The sequence below is a fragment of the Hyperolius riggenbachi genome, chromosome 4, assembly GCF_040937935.1.
Source record: "Hyperolius riggenbachi isolate aHypRig1 chromosome 4, aHypRig1.pri, whole genome shotgun sequence".
NCBI classification, from domain to species: Eukaryota; Metazoa; Chordata; class Amphibia; order Anura; family Hyperoliidae; genus Hyperolius; species Hyperolius riggenbachi.
In genome coordinates this window covers 175,986,363-176,001,382 of record NC_090649.1, presented here as the reverse complement: position 1 = coordinate 176,001,382, position 15,020 = coordinate 175,986,363, and the positions used below count along the sequence as shown (strand labels likewise).

The following is a 15,020-nucleotide window of genomic DNA, read 5'->3' as shown; positions in this document are numbered from 1 at the left end:
CCAATTTCACTCCCCCCCCCCCCACCCCTAAAGACACACCCTCACCACACAAGTATCTACCTGGTCCTGGACTAACTGCGACATCCAACTCCTCATCACATTCATGACTACCTACTTCTTCCTTGAATTATGAGTTCCAACCTAAAAAATGAGGCATGTTTTGCTGCCTATCAAAGTGTAGAAGTTTTCATTAAAGAGGAGCTGTCAGCCATACTATCTCAGAAACAAAAACACATATATAAGTAGATAAATATTTGCTCTACTTACATAACAGATGTATTGCACTGTCATTGTTATGATTCCTGTGAATTTTATAAAGGAAAGACAGAGAACCATATTCTAGACAGTTTCCATATTAACTATGGCTATTTTTAAGCCAATACTGATGTAATTTCCTCCCTCACTCTGCTCAGCCTGATTTGCCCGCCCTTCACTATAGAAAGTGCATTGTCTCAGAATGAGAAATATTGGCCAATCAGAGAGGAACAGAGGTGTGGGAGGGGAAAACAGGAGGGAAAGAGGCTTCAGACAATCAGGCTGCATTAGTTAAGTCTGAGGGGAAGTAGAGCAGCAAAAAAGGACAACCCAGCATGCCCTGCAACTTCCTTTTTGTGTACCAAATTTACCAATGATCATTTATCAACAAGAAAAGTAATAGTGATTTTAGAATAGATAACTTTTGGATTGCCTGGTTAGCATCCCTTTTGGTACTTGTTTACCAGATAAAAGTAAAGAATTGGTTTTTTATTGTATGCCTGACAGTTACACTTTAAGCGTTAACCCATTGGGCATGCACCTCCTTCTTAGCTTTCTATCACACATCCTACATCCAACAGTGTCAGAAAAATGTAAACATTTCAATGTATTATTTTACCGACAGTGAATTGGGCACAGGGTAAGCCGAATAATGGCTCACCCTGCTGCGACTCAAATGCCTGGCTGCATTAATTACTATTCCCCCTCCGAGCAACTCGGTAGGATGAAGTAATTCATGGTCCAGCGATCGCTGGCACGCGAATTACACACTAGTGCTATAGTGGTGCCCAACTCAGGCGCTAAGCGGATGGTGCACCAAAACCACCTGCTTCACCGAGGCCCCCTACTCAGCCCTCCACTACCAAATTTAGCCCCTGAGTGTTGCTGCCCCGACTCCCTTCCCCACCCTGATAACCTACCTAAACTCTGCTGTGCTCCCCGGGCCCTGCATGATCAGTATTGTAACTCACCTGTCCCGGCACTCTGCTTCTCCATCTGTGCTCCTCGTCTTTATCCTGCTGCCTGCCTGTTCTCAGTGACCAGGTGCATGTCATTACATAGAAAAGAGGCAGCCAGCTGGGATGAAGAGAGGGAGCAAGGAAAGAGCAGCTTGCTGGGACAGATGAGTGACAAAGGGCCCCGGGGAAAACAGTAGAGATGGGGGGGGGGCACAGCAGTGCTCGAGGACCCTGGGACAATTATCCCAATGGTAGCCCCGGCCCTCCTCTGGAACAGGGCCCCTTGTGCAGTCGCAGCCTCTGCATCCCCTATTGCTACTCCATTGCTGACAGGCATCATACAATTGCACATACACCCAGAGATACTGTATTTGTGTCCGATCTCTTTTTTCTCCTTTCCATGAGCACAGCTGACCATGTAGGCACTACTGCCTACTAATGATCACCCCAGTTGATATGAATTGGTGGGCTCTGCAATCCTCCTGATATGCTTCATCATCATAATAATAATCATATTAATCATCGCACATCACTTTAATGTCTGGCACACACCATGCAATTTCCCCACAGATCGAATCAATAATTTCCGATTGATTTTGTACAGAAGTGATCGGAAAAAAAGATTGTAAAAACGAGCAGATACCTGTCAGAAATTACCGGTTTGAATCGACCCATCGATCTGACGGGAAATTGCAGGGTGTGTACCAGGCATTTATCTGTAAGAGGTTGAGATGTACAAAGTTTCAGTGATTAACATTCTTTACTTATTGTCAGTACTGTGACTTGTGTCCTTAGAGCCTTTAGAGTCCCTCCCCTGCCGGCCTCCCTCTACCTGTATTTATATAGTACCACAGGTCATTTAGACTAGTCAGTCTCAGGGAGCTCACTGGACAACACACCACAATGGACAGGAAAGAGAAGGTACTGTGCTATTTTCATGCTCTGCTCTGCAAATCTGCCACTTTTTGAACTTTGCATAGTGTGTTGTTTAGTGTTTAGCTTCTGCTATTTTTTTTTCTTGAGTATAATCAGTGTGTTGCAGTGCTAGTAATAAACAGTTTTGTTTGCACATAAGCAGATGTTGAAATGTTGTGCTTCTAGTACACTACTGCGCTTCGTTTGTAGCATGTTTGTAACTTGAGTTTGTGTTCAAGAAAGTCCTGTATATTGCACAGATGGTTGCTTTGCAACCAGGTATAATGCATGCTGCCTATAGAAAGCATATAGGAATAGATAGTATGTTGTTTCTTACTGCACATATATTGTTGCCAACAAATGGTTAGATGTTGTGTTGTCTGGCTGTCATGTGTGACTGTGTCTTTATTGCATACTTTTAAATATTGACAGATACCACTGACATTATCAGCATAAGGTTAATTGTATGTAATATGTAGAAACAAACTGTACAGTGCTACAAAAGGGACATTTTAAGCAACTATTTTAGGAACTTGCAGCTGTTGAGAGGATTGGAAGCTATTAGTAGTTAGATAAGTCATGTACAATTTACTTACATCTTGGAATTAGAAGAAATAAAAAAATGACTATGCTTGATCACAGCATAGATACCCCGAAGTAGGTGTGTGAGCGTGTTTATGCCACAGAAGCAGGGCAAAGGACAGTGATAATGTGGGTGTGAGTATGATTGCTACATACACATCTTTGGTAGTGGTCATGTTTATGGGTTATGTGCAAATTGCATTGATATCCCAGTGTTGGATTCAGATGACTCAGATTTTTCAATAGGCAAATATAGGAGAGCCAAGTCACAGCTAGGCAAACACTAATGCTAAATACACTCGATACAATTTCTCGTCTGATTGGCAGGAATCAAACGATTATTTCCAACGTGTTCGATCTGCTCCTGTTAGATAACGGGATTGATTTTCTGAAGATATCACAGGAAAATTGATCGGGAGCAGTTTGGACATGTACACACCATACAACTTTCCGTCAGATTACTCATGGATTGGACAGAAGATTCAATTGTGTGTACCTAGCATAAAAGATTGCCACCCGAAGTACCAAAATGATTGATCTCTTTCCGATCAGAATCTTATCAGAGAGATTGATTCCTAATGCATTCAGCACACTGATTTTTAATAGATTTCAGAAGACAATATATTCAAAATGTATTAAATTGCAACGTTGCACTATTTGATGCAGTGCAACCTTATTGGGCCGTTGACCTACTGCTTCTCCTGCTCCACCTCTGATCAACCGGGATTCCCCGTCTTTTCCAATCAATAGTTTCGATCATTGAAATTTTGATCACTCAGGCTTGTTTGGGCATACATTTCTGAAAGATTCAACCAGAGTGATTGAATCTACCAGTAATTATTCAGCCAACTCCCCTCAAGTTGAATTGTTTTAACCATCTCCACCAGAACTTCTAGGCACAGGAACTATGTGTTGCACTCTTCTGTCAACCTCCTGAACTCTCTCCATGCCCTTCCCCCTCCAGTGGATCCCCATTTCCCCTGTAAGATCACGGCCACTGGCTGTTGTTATTGATGGGCTGTCTAGCGCAACACTGTTGAATATCTATTAGTCACTGCTGCTATTGTGTTTTACCTTATTATTGATGTTGTTTATATCTCATTATCTATATTGTTACCTCAACTCTGAGCCATGTATGTGCCAAATGCAATTCCGGGCACGACCCAGTCGTGCCTGGCGACTAAATTTGATTCTGAATTAAACTATAAAATCATGTGTGGCTATCTTTAAAGTAATACTGAAACAAACATAACAAAGAAGTTAGATACTCACTTATAGAAAGGGAAGGCCTTCCCAGTCCTCTCTCCGTGCCCTTGGTCCACCGCTGTTCCCCATGAAAGTCATGCGACCAGCTGGTGGAATGCACCTTTGGGAGTCCTTGTGAAGGCTCCAGATGTATGGTCCAGTCTTTGGAAGCACTCTGGGACATGAGTGCTTCCAAAGCCTTCTGAAGACTCCTAAAGGCGTGGACTTTCTCAGGGGGAAAGTGGTGGACAGAGGACACAGTGAGAGGATAGGGAAATCTTTATGTGATCCAGAGCATTCGCTCTCCATAGGTGAGTATCTATCCTTTTTTCAGGTCCACGTTATACAGTACTTACTTTAATTTATGTAAACATCTTTACAAAAAATAGATATTTTCACCATCCGCTCATGTCTTGTGCCTTGAAAAACTTGCCATACATGGACCTTTGCTTCTGACATAAACAAAGGTTTCCAAGTTTTTATTGTCTTTTCTAGGAACAAAAATACTACTGTAAATAAGCTTTTCATTTGCACAATGGCAGGGAGACAACTGCAAAACAAATGCAGTGAATGTCATTAGACTGTCATGGTAATCATCACATCAGTGACAACATTCCAGGGACAATCTCTGAGATACTGTACTTACTGATAAGCAGGATGGTTACTGATTATCTCCACCCAGGAACTGTAGTTTAGGGATTTATTATTTTGCCCTAACTAGATAATGGTAACAATATGTAACCAAAGATAGGTGAGGCTGGTTCCCAGCTGCAGCAGCCGGATCACATGCGGCCAGCGGGAGTGGACAGTGTAGTGTCCGCTCCAATGGTCCACTGTTGTCAGGCTGGCGCCCGGGGCAGATGTGTTACCACCATAGGCTATATGGGGGACGTGTCTGCCTGTCCAGGATTATCGCTGACTGACACACAGAAGTCCGTTGCAGATTGACAAGTGTGAACAGCTCTTATATATATATATTACAATGAGGTAGGATGGACAAAAATGTCTGAGACAGACTGAACATATAGATGTAATCTAGCTATATTTGTGGCTGTTTTCACTGGGCTGATATTCATTAACTTGAATAGATTGTGTTTGGTAGTGTTCTATTATCTCTATTATTATTTAGTATTTATATACGGTAGCAGTGCTTTACACAGTATATATATAGTCTTGTTACTAACTGTCCCTCAGAGGAGCTAACAAACTAATCCCTGCCACAGTCATATGTCGTGTAGTGTTTGTCTAAGCCCAATTTAGGGGGAAGCCAATTAACTTATCTGTATGTTTTTAGTATGTGGGAGGAAACCAGTGTATCTGGAGGAAACCCACACAGACATGGGGAGAACATACAAACTTCTTGCAGATGTTTACCTGGCTGGGATTCGAACCGGGGACCCAGCGTTGCAAGACGAGAGCGCTAACCACTATGCCACCGTGCTGCACACTATGCCACTGTGCTGCCCTATGTTCCCTATGAGTTAAACACAGTGAAATGATGAGCAGGGAATGCATAGAGAGAACTGTATACAGCTGGATTATGTGCCTATCACATTAGTCTCTCTCTCTGATTAGAATCTGATTGGAATGTGATTGATTCCTTCCACACATAAACAGGGAATCTATTAAAAATTCAATCAAATCACAGCATTGCATTGTTCAGTGCAATTTAACGCTATGTCTCATCAATTGACAACCCCTCCTGCCCCTCAATAGCTCGACTTAGATATTCCATCCTGTACGATTGCTGTCTGGTTGAATTCCAGTCATATTGGGATTAATGGGATTATCTTATCGGCTCATAATTACACATGGCTGTCTTGTGCTAGTGAACTGCCTAATGGTACAAACGTCACATAATCACATAAACATGCATGGTGCTAAGGCTGTGTTCCCACTTGAGCTGAGAACTGACAATTTTTGTCAGTTCTCCGCTCGTTGCAAAACTGATAGTTTATATATACCAGCACTGCACTGCTGTCCAGTGGCGTAGCAATAGGGGTTGCAGAGATCTCAACTGCACCAGGGCCCTTGGGCCAGAGGGGACCAATAGGGCCCTCCCTCAACTGCAGTTTTAGCTCTTTCTTGGTCCTGTGCGTATAATAATCACTTCTATAGATGCTTTGAATGGTAGTAATCATTAACAAACTGTTCCCCATCTCCTTCTTGCACCTCAGACACTGTGGTTGTCCTTGGCAGGTTTTGGTGCGCCGTATCAATTGTTATGTATAGAGTGCTTGGGAGCCCCCATTGTAAAACTCGCACTGGGGTCCAAAGCTCCTTAGCTATGCCACTGCTTCTGTCCCTCCGTTGGCCACTTCTTCCCCTCTTTAACTTTAGTAGTGAATAGCATAGCCCCCATACATGCTATTGCTACCAAAATTGCTACATGTTAATGAGAATATTGGGTACAGGTCAAAAAAATAATTTTTCAAAAAGACCTTGTAATTTTTAAGAAAAGGGATAATGAAAATGCAAAGAAAAATTGTTTTTAAACCTAGAAAAAATTTTTTTTTGTATTTTAAAAAATGATTTTCTCAACAACCACAAGGTCTTTTTGAACAATTCTTTTAGTAACTTGTACCCACTATTCTTCTTAACATATTCTGCAATTTTGGCAGCAGTGGCATGTACGGGGGCTTTGCTATTCACCTCCAAATTCAGCCTGAAATTATTGAGAACAACTACGAAATTGCTTACACTATTCCCCTAAAATTTCGCATTAAGAATATGATGCGTGATTGCGTATTTTGATGCGTAATTATGCATGTGCATAATTTCTGTCATTACTAATGGTGGCAACATATCTGCCCGGGCTCCAGCCGGACCACAGTAGACCATCGGATCAGATACTACACTGTCCACGCCCGTTGGCTGCATGTGATCCTGCGCAAGTGTGAACCGAGCCTAAAGGCACTTATGCATGATGGGACTTTTTGCACAATTGCTTCAGTAACTGGCATTTTTTTTTTGGTGGCGAGCAATCAGTTCCACAATTTTGCAACGCGGTTACATGTCCGCGATTAAACAAACAGCGTTTTGTGACCGTCACGGTGGATCGGATCTTTAAGATCCCCGACGATTCCCATGCAAAGTGCCAGGATCGTTTGAATGCACCTTCTCGCCTGTCATGTGCCATTGCGTGTTCCCGCGGTAGGAGGATGGATTGAGGAATGCTCGTTCATCGCGTCACGTCGCCGGGGGTTCCTTGATTCATCTTCTGTTGAGTATGTAGCTTAACAACAATTATTTCCTACAGGTCCTGATTTCCAATTGTTTTTCTGATCAATTTTCTTATCAATTGTATACAATATCAATCAGAAAAATGTTTGGAAATCAGATCCTATCCATCTATTTGATGGGAAATTGCATGGTGTCTACCAAAGGCTGTGCAAGTCTTGTACAAACATCACATGAGCAGCAGATGTGTGCCCCCCTGACCTCCTGGTGGTTTACTATTGTTTTCTTCAAAGACAAAGCCTCTCCAGGAGGTCATCTGCTCCACTCTCCCTTCCTCCTTCCTACAACTGAAAAATGTTCATGCTAAAGCTGGGCACACCCGTACCATTTTTTTCTAGCTAATTTGATCTCATTGACCAAATTTTGCTGGACCGAACAAACATGATGATTTTATTTTTTAATTGATTTTGGACAATTTTTTTTTTTTACAGAAGGGCAGTAATGGTGAGGGGCCGAAGCTCGGGTTCAGAAACAAATACTTAAGGAGAGGGAAGCCACTGGATCTTAATGAGGCTTCCTATGGTGCTGCCTGGGACCCTTCAGCTTATCGGGGCCACACTCCTCTTCTTGTATGAGAGCGGTCACGCCTGCAAACTTAGCACAAGCAGCTCTGGCCTACTGCACAGACGTGGCCGACTGGCACAGGCGCAGTATGGTCACGCTCCTGCTTGAAAAGGAGGATGGCCCTGATCAGATTACTGACAAACCCATGCCGGCAATCTTTGTAGGGTCCACAAGCGGCAATGGAGGACGCTGTGGGACGCCTCATTAGGATCCAGAAGCTTCCCTCTTCTTAGGTAAGCTTCAGTTTGATACACTTTAAAATAATGTTCTATAGCTGGATCATACCATACATGTCTCCCTAGCACCCTAGCACTAATCTGCTTGGGAGTCTGCATAGGAGAGGAGGGAGGGAGGCACTCAGGGAGGGGAGTGAGCTGTCTTTCCAACATCAGGAGCCTGTAGGCACGTGCCTACAGTGCCTTATGGTAAATCCGGCCCTGTGACTAGTCCACTGCTGAGAACCCAGCATGTATAGCAGCCCCTAACTCCTCTCAGCTGCTTGCCCAGCGATCAGCCTGGTGGATCAATTTGGCTGAGCAATGGCCAGAAGCATAGTCTGACCACTTACCCTGCCATTTGCATGATGTTACTCCAGGGCCATTCTGCCCCCTCATACCTACACACATAGCTAGCTTGCAGGCTAGCAATGTCGCCCGAGGGATCAGGTGCTTTGTATGTGTGTACTACGCTTAGTCTGTGTTTTACGATTTTTTTTTTAACCAAATAAGTAAAGTAAGCATAATGTAGCCGGTGTCAGTATATCTATAGAGCTCTGTAGGGGTTTGTGTTGTGTAACAGAGCAGTAGGTTTCTGTCTCACACAATCTACACACCCTTCCTACAACATATAGCTCCTTTCGAATTGAAGAAAAAAAGTGGGGCACCATTCCTTTAAAAGTCCCTTTATTCCGGTGGGGGAGACAGCAGGTACACAGCAGTGGGGGTATCAAGTGCCTGACAGCTGTTTCGCTGGTTTAAACCAGCTTCTTCAGAGGCAGTATGTACACAAGACACCATATAAAATGCTTCTTAAATACTATAATGGAGGCCAAAACACCCTCCCACCTCTCAGAGAAACAAGTTCTCCAATTGGACACTGGGCGACACAGACCGCCTCCTTACCTCTTAAAGTGACAGCCGCCTGCGCTCAGCTGACAATCGCCGCGTTCTGTCTAGAGGATGATACGTCATCGGGGGTAAGGTCGCCCTATCAGTTTGAAGCAGGGCGGGGTTATGGCTTATCCTATTATAGGAAGAGAGCGAGCAGTGCCAGCCAGTGTGGGACGCATACCATGCGGACAAACTTCCGCATAAGGAGGCGGAAACCTACCTCAATGAGTGACTGGGACGGCTCTAGCCAATGGCGAGCAGCGAGTCTCCCCGCACACACAGTCCCATTACTCTTAATGGTCATTGGTTGAGCACTCCTCATGCCTGGACACGCCCACTGGACTTTGTAAACACTGATCGCTCTCAACCGCGTTACATAGAAAATTGATTTAAAAACAACAGAATTAAAATTTGAAAAAAGAGCTTCAACTGTGAACACACACCACATATTAAGCCAGGATTATCCTACACAGTTATCTAAATCTCTATTTGATTATCTAGAAAGGAGTATCTTCATTCTAATGGGAAGGCTACCTTAGTTAATGAAATACCGTATTTTTCGGACTACAAGATCTGTCCCCTGGCTGTCTCACTCCAGTGTCTGTGTGCAGCCAGTGACACAGGTGGGGGGTCAGACTGTCAGAGGCATAAGCTAGCTGGCCGCTGGCTCCTGGTTTGACTGGCGTGGGGCGGAGTTAAAAGCTGGGCCACACGAGGTAAACACTTTACCTGTGTGGCTACTGAGAAGAAGGGGCACGGCTTTAAAGAAGGAGCCGGGCAGAGAAGAGCAGTATTGATTGCTCTATTGGCTGGGGAGAAGTGGAGGTGGAGGCACTGCTGAGCACATGGTAGCGTGCCGAGCACCGGGGACTGAGTCGGGAGGTAATATAATATAAAAAAAAAAAAAACATGGTCACAGTAGCAGCGGCGGGGGAATGCACCTCACCACCTCATGGCGCCTCACCACCTCATGGCGCCCCAGGCAACCGCCTATACTTGCCTGGTGGGTGAGACGCCCCTGTACAAGACGCTCCTGACTATAAGATGCACCTAGGTTTAGAGTACAAAAACCAGGGGAAAAATATATATACTAAATATGGTGCATTCATGGTGAAGGGGCATCTTGTAGATTATGCCCCCTTTGTACCTCATGCCCCCTTGTACCTCTTGAGTCTACCTGTGTCTTCCTCTGTCCCCCTTGTGTCCTTTATCCTTCTTTGTGTCCCCATGTGTCCTCCTCTGCATGGGCACAGTACAGGGATTCTACATTGTGGCGGGTTGGAGGTTTTATTGGTAGGGCTTAACAAGCCAGGAATGACCTGCATTTGGACTATAAGACGCAGCGACTTTTTTGCCCTACTTTTGTGGGAGAAAAGTGAGTCTTATAGTCCCAAAAATACAGTAATCCTTGCCTTTTGCTGTAATAATAATAACTCTTGATTGCCTCCTCGTCGGGGTGGCGGAACTGTTGCGTTTGGTGCCAGATACTGTCATTCTTCTTTGAATTTATAACATATAGCTCCTTATTTCTGGCCAAATCCAGTTAGCATTACTCGATAAAACCGGTCCATTTACTGGATAATGGGCAATATTTCCTTGCATACTGACTGATGGTGATATTTGTTGTGGTATTATTATTTGTTGTGCAGTAAAATAAAACTTTCTGCCTTAATGCAGACCTCAACTCAGAACATCCTCTCTGCTCTCAAAGATAAGCAACAGCATAATATTCGTTAAAGTAAAAGAGCTGATAGAAATCTTGCAATAAATCTGCAGTGCGTCTACTTTCTGCTTTCATGGAAGCAGACATAGGGTTTACATCCTGCATTTACAAATTAAATTCTCTGCTGACACAGCTGAGAAATTAAATCACAGTTGTGATTAGTCACAGATGAGGGGGAAATAGACAGGCTAAACTCTCTAAATACATACAGGGTGCATTCCTCTGTTATCTTTCTGTCCTGTGCAAATGTTCAGGTCCACTTTAAGGCTTCTTTCCCACCAGGACGTTGCGTTTTAGGGGAAGTTATAGGTCGCATAACGTGCCCCTAACGCAACGCCTGGTGGTGCTGGAGGAGGATGCTACCAAGAGCTGCGTTATGCAGCTCGTTGCGCCTGTTTCGTGCTGTGCAATGCGGAGACCACGTGATCCGCATCACGTGGTCCCGCCAGCCAATCGTCGCACAGAGTGGCCCTCCAGGAAGTAAACACTGCACGTCACAGTGCAGTGAATATTAATTAGCCATGTGGCTGGCCGTGGAGGAGGAGGGGAGACCTCCTCCTCCAACATCACTGAGCATGTGCAAACAGTCTAACGTGGCTTAGCCGCGTATAACGCACAGCATGCAGCACTTTCTTTTAACTTGCTGTGTTACAATGTAACGCAACGTGGGCACTGTGAACAGCACATTGATTTTTCATTGCTGTGCGGTGGGCTGCGTTACAGGCTGCACTAACGTGCGCCTGTAACGTCTTACTGTGAAAGCAGACTGAGGCTTCTTTCCCACCAGGACGTTGCGTTTTAGGGGACGTTAAGGTCGCATAACGTGCCCCTAACGCAACGCCTGGTGGTGCTGGACGAGGACGCTACACAGAGCGGCCGCTCCAGGAAGTAAACACTGCACGTCACAGTGCAGTGAATATTAATTAGCCATGTGGCTGGCCGTGGAGGAGGAGGGGAGACCTCCTCCTCCAATATCACTGAGCATGTGAAAACAGTCTAACGCGGCTTAGCCGCGTATAACGCACAGCATGCAGCACTTTTTTAAAACGTGCTGCGTTACAATGTAACGCAACGTGGGCACTGTGAACAGCCCATTGACTTGACATTGATTTCATTGCTGTGCGGTGGGCTGTGTTACAGGCTGCACTAACGTGCGCCTGTAATGTTCCACTGTGAAAGCAGCCTTAGTCAGCAAAATCATTAAACGGTTGGCTGTTATGCCCGGTGCACACCAGGCAATTTCCTGTCAGATTGACAGGTTAAATTAATAATTTCCGACAGGTCAGATATGATTGGCGATCTTTTTTCTGATCGATTTTGTACAGAAGTGATTGAAAAATTGATCAGAAAAAAGAACGGAAATCAGATCATAACTGTCAAAAAGTATTGATTCGACTCGTCAATCTGACGGGAAATTGCATGGTGTGTACCAGGCATAAGTTACTGCTGAACAAGGAGGAATGTTAATATTTACAGAGGGATGATCTTGTTCCATCTGCAACACTTTGAAGTGCCAGTCAGACTCAAAACGAAATCATCACTGCTATATTGAACTGTTAACGCTTCTGCATTTGTGTATAGTTTGCTGCTCACATAGGCATGGTACTAATCAATCTGAGTGGAGGTGATTACTGATCACTCTTATCATCATTATCATCCTACTAATCTTTTTATGCTGGGAATACACAATGAGTTTTTTTGGCAGATAGATGGCACGATACAGATTATTTGTGACATGTCCGATCTGATTTTGATCGTTTTTTTCCGATCGATTTTCTCATAGAAGTGAATGGAAACTGATCAGAAAAACAATCGGAAAATTGATCGGAAAATTGATTGGGAAGTAAATCTGCTGTAAACACTCATTGTGTATTCCCAGCATTACGCCTGGTATACACGATGTAATTTCCCGTCCGATCAACAGATAATATGACAGGAAGTTGCATTGTGTGTACATGTGCAAACTGCTCCCGATCAATAACGGGATCGATTTTCCCATGATAACTTCAGAAAATCGATGTTATTGAACAGGAGCAGATCGGACATGACGGATTTAACTGTCAAATTCTTGTCGATCGGATGGGATGCTGCATCGTGTGTATTAAGCAGTAAGTCTCCTACACACTCCAGGACGTGCTAGTGTATCTAGTTTAGCGTATTGCTAAAATATGCTTCTACGCATGCGCACCGCATAAAACGGTGGCGGATTTACACATGTCGCCATAGACTTACATGACTTCCAGTCTGCCACACGTCGACGCACTAGATTTGTCCTAGCGTCAGGGATGCGGCGAAAATGTCACTTCCGCCATATTGCGCCATACCACGTTGGTATGGAAATCCTCATAGACTTTCATTGCCCTGCGGTGGGGTGCGGTAAAAATACTGCACCGCACCGCCCCAGTGTAAAGACCCCTTAATCTAGCTATACATAGGTCAACAAAGGCCTAATAAAGCTAACAATCATTTATTCCGCAATTGCCGATCAAGTTACCACTTTGTACCACTTGATATTGATTTCAGCAGAAATCTGATTGAGAGTTGCTAGCTTTGCATTGCTATTCTAAGGCTTGGAACACACTTAGCAGAATCGCATATGTGTTTTCCATTATGTGCTATGGAAAACGCATATGCGATTCTGCCTAGTGTGTTCCTACCCTAAGATATGTGGATATCGATTAAAACAAAAAAAATGTATGACCCTACAGGATCACATTTTTGCTTCGGAATCTATCGGAGTTGGGAGCTTACTGAAAGTAATTGAATCTGCCATAACATTGATCAAGTACAGTTAGGTCCATAAATATTTGGACAGAGACAACTTTGTATCCTAATTTTGGTTCTGTAAATTACTACAATAGATTTTAAATGAAACAACTCTGATGCAGTAGAAGTGCAGACTTTCAGCTTCAATTCAGTGGGGTGAACAAAATGATTGCATAAAAATGCGAGGCAACTAAAGCATTTTTTGACACAATCCATTCATTTCAGGGACTCAAAAGTAATTGGACAAAATAAATAACTGGAAATTAATTGTTAATTTGTAATACTTGGCTGGAAAATCTTTGCTGGCAATGACAGCCTGAAGTCTTGAACACAGGGACATCACCAGATGCTGGTTTCTTCCTTTGTAATGCCCTGCCAGGCATTTACTGCAGCGACTTTCAGTTGCTGTTTGTATGTGGATCTTTCTGTCCAAGTTTAGTCTTCAACAAGTGAAATTAATGCTCAATTAGGTAAAAGTGGAACTGAACTCTTGCACAGGACAGAAGGAAAACAGAGAGAAATGCACCCTTGTATGTATTTAGAGAGTTAAGCCTGTCTAACTCCCCCTCAACCTTGTCTAATCACAAGTTGTAATTTAATTTCTCACAGTGTCACCTGACTGCCATGGCAGATAAGGCAGATAAGACCATTTGAAAGCACAGGATGTTAACAATATGTCTGCTCCCATGAAAGCAGGAAGGAGAAACACTGAAGATTTATTGCAGGATTTTTATCAGCTGTAACAAAGAAATGTTTTTTTCTTAAAGGTTATTATGCTGTTGTCTATCTTTTAGATTATAGATGAAGTTCTGAATTCAGGTCCACTTTAAGAACAGGTGGCTGAGTTGGCCAATCAAGAATTTTCCATTTCTTTGCTTTAATAAACTCCTGGGTTTCTTTGGCTGATGTTTTAGGTCATTGTCCATCTTTATTATGAAACGTTGCCCAGTCCATTTGACTGTATTTAGCTGGATTTGATGAGACAGTAAGTCTCTGAACACCTCAGAATTTATTCAGCTGCTTCTGTCTCGTGTCACATCAATACTAGTGTCGCAATGCCACTGGCAGCCATGCAAGCCATTACACTGCCTCCACCGTGGTTTACAGATGATGTGGTATGCTTTGGATAATGAGCTGTTCCATGCCTTCTCTGTACTTTTTTACTTGCCATTATTCTGGTAGAGGTTGATCTTGGTTTCATCTGTCCAAAGAATGTTTTTCTTGAACTGTGCTGACCTTTTAGATGTTCTTTAGCAAAGTCCAATCTAGCCTTTCAATTCTTGAGTTATATGAGTGGCTTGCACCTTGCAGTGCACGCTCTGTATCTACTTTTATGCAGTCTTCTCATTATGGTAGGTTTGAATATCGATACGCCTACCCCCTGGAGAGTGTTGTTCACTTGGTTGTCTATTGTGATGGGGGTTCTCTTCAACATGGAAATGATTATGCGATCATCCACCATTGTTGTCTTCTGTGGATGTACAGGTCTATTTGCGTTGCTGAGTTCACTAGTGCATTCTTTCTTTCTGAGGTTGTATGAAACTGTAGATTTTGCCACTCGTAATATTGTAGCAATTTCTCGGATGGGTTTTTCTTTCTGTTTTTGCAATTTATTTTTCCACCTGCATGGAGAGCTCCTTTGACAGCTTGTTTTCTGTTCAT

General features: G+C 43.5%; 1 protein-coding gene across 1 annotated transcript in view; it reads left to right on the top strand.

Moving 5' to 3' along the window:
• The first annotated feature begins 2,094 nt into the window (after nucleotides 1-2,094).
• SLC2A2 (solute carrier family 2 member 2) overlaps nucleotides 2,095-15,020 on the top strand; it is a 96,552-nt gene continuing 83,626 nt past the window's right edge. Inside the window, exon 1 of the mRNA XM_068281013.1 lies at nucleotides 2,095-2,135. Within this exon, the coding sequence (XP_068137114.1) occupies nucleotides 2,118-2,135 (18 nt within the window). The 5' untranslated portion in view covers nucleotides 2,095-2,117. The remainder of the gene's footprint in view (nucleotides 2,136-15,020) is intronic.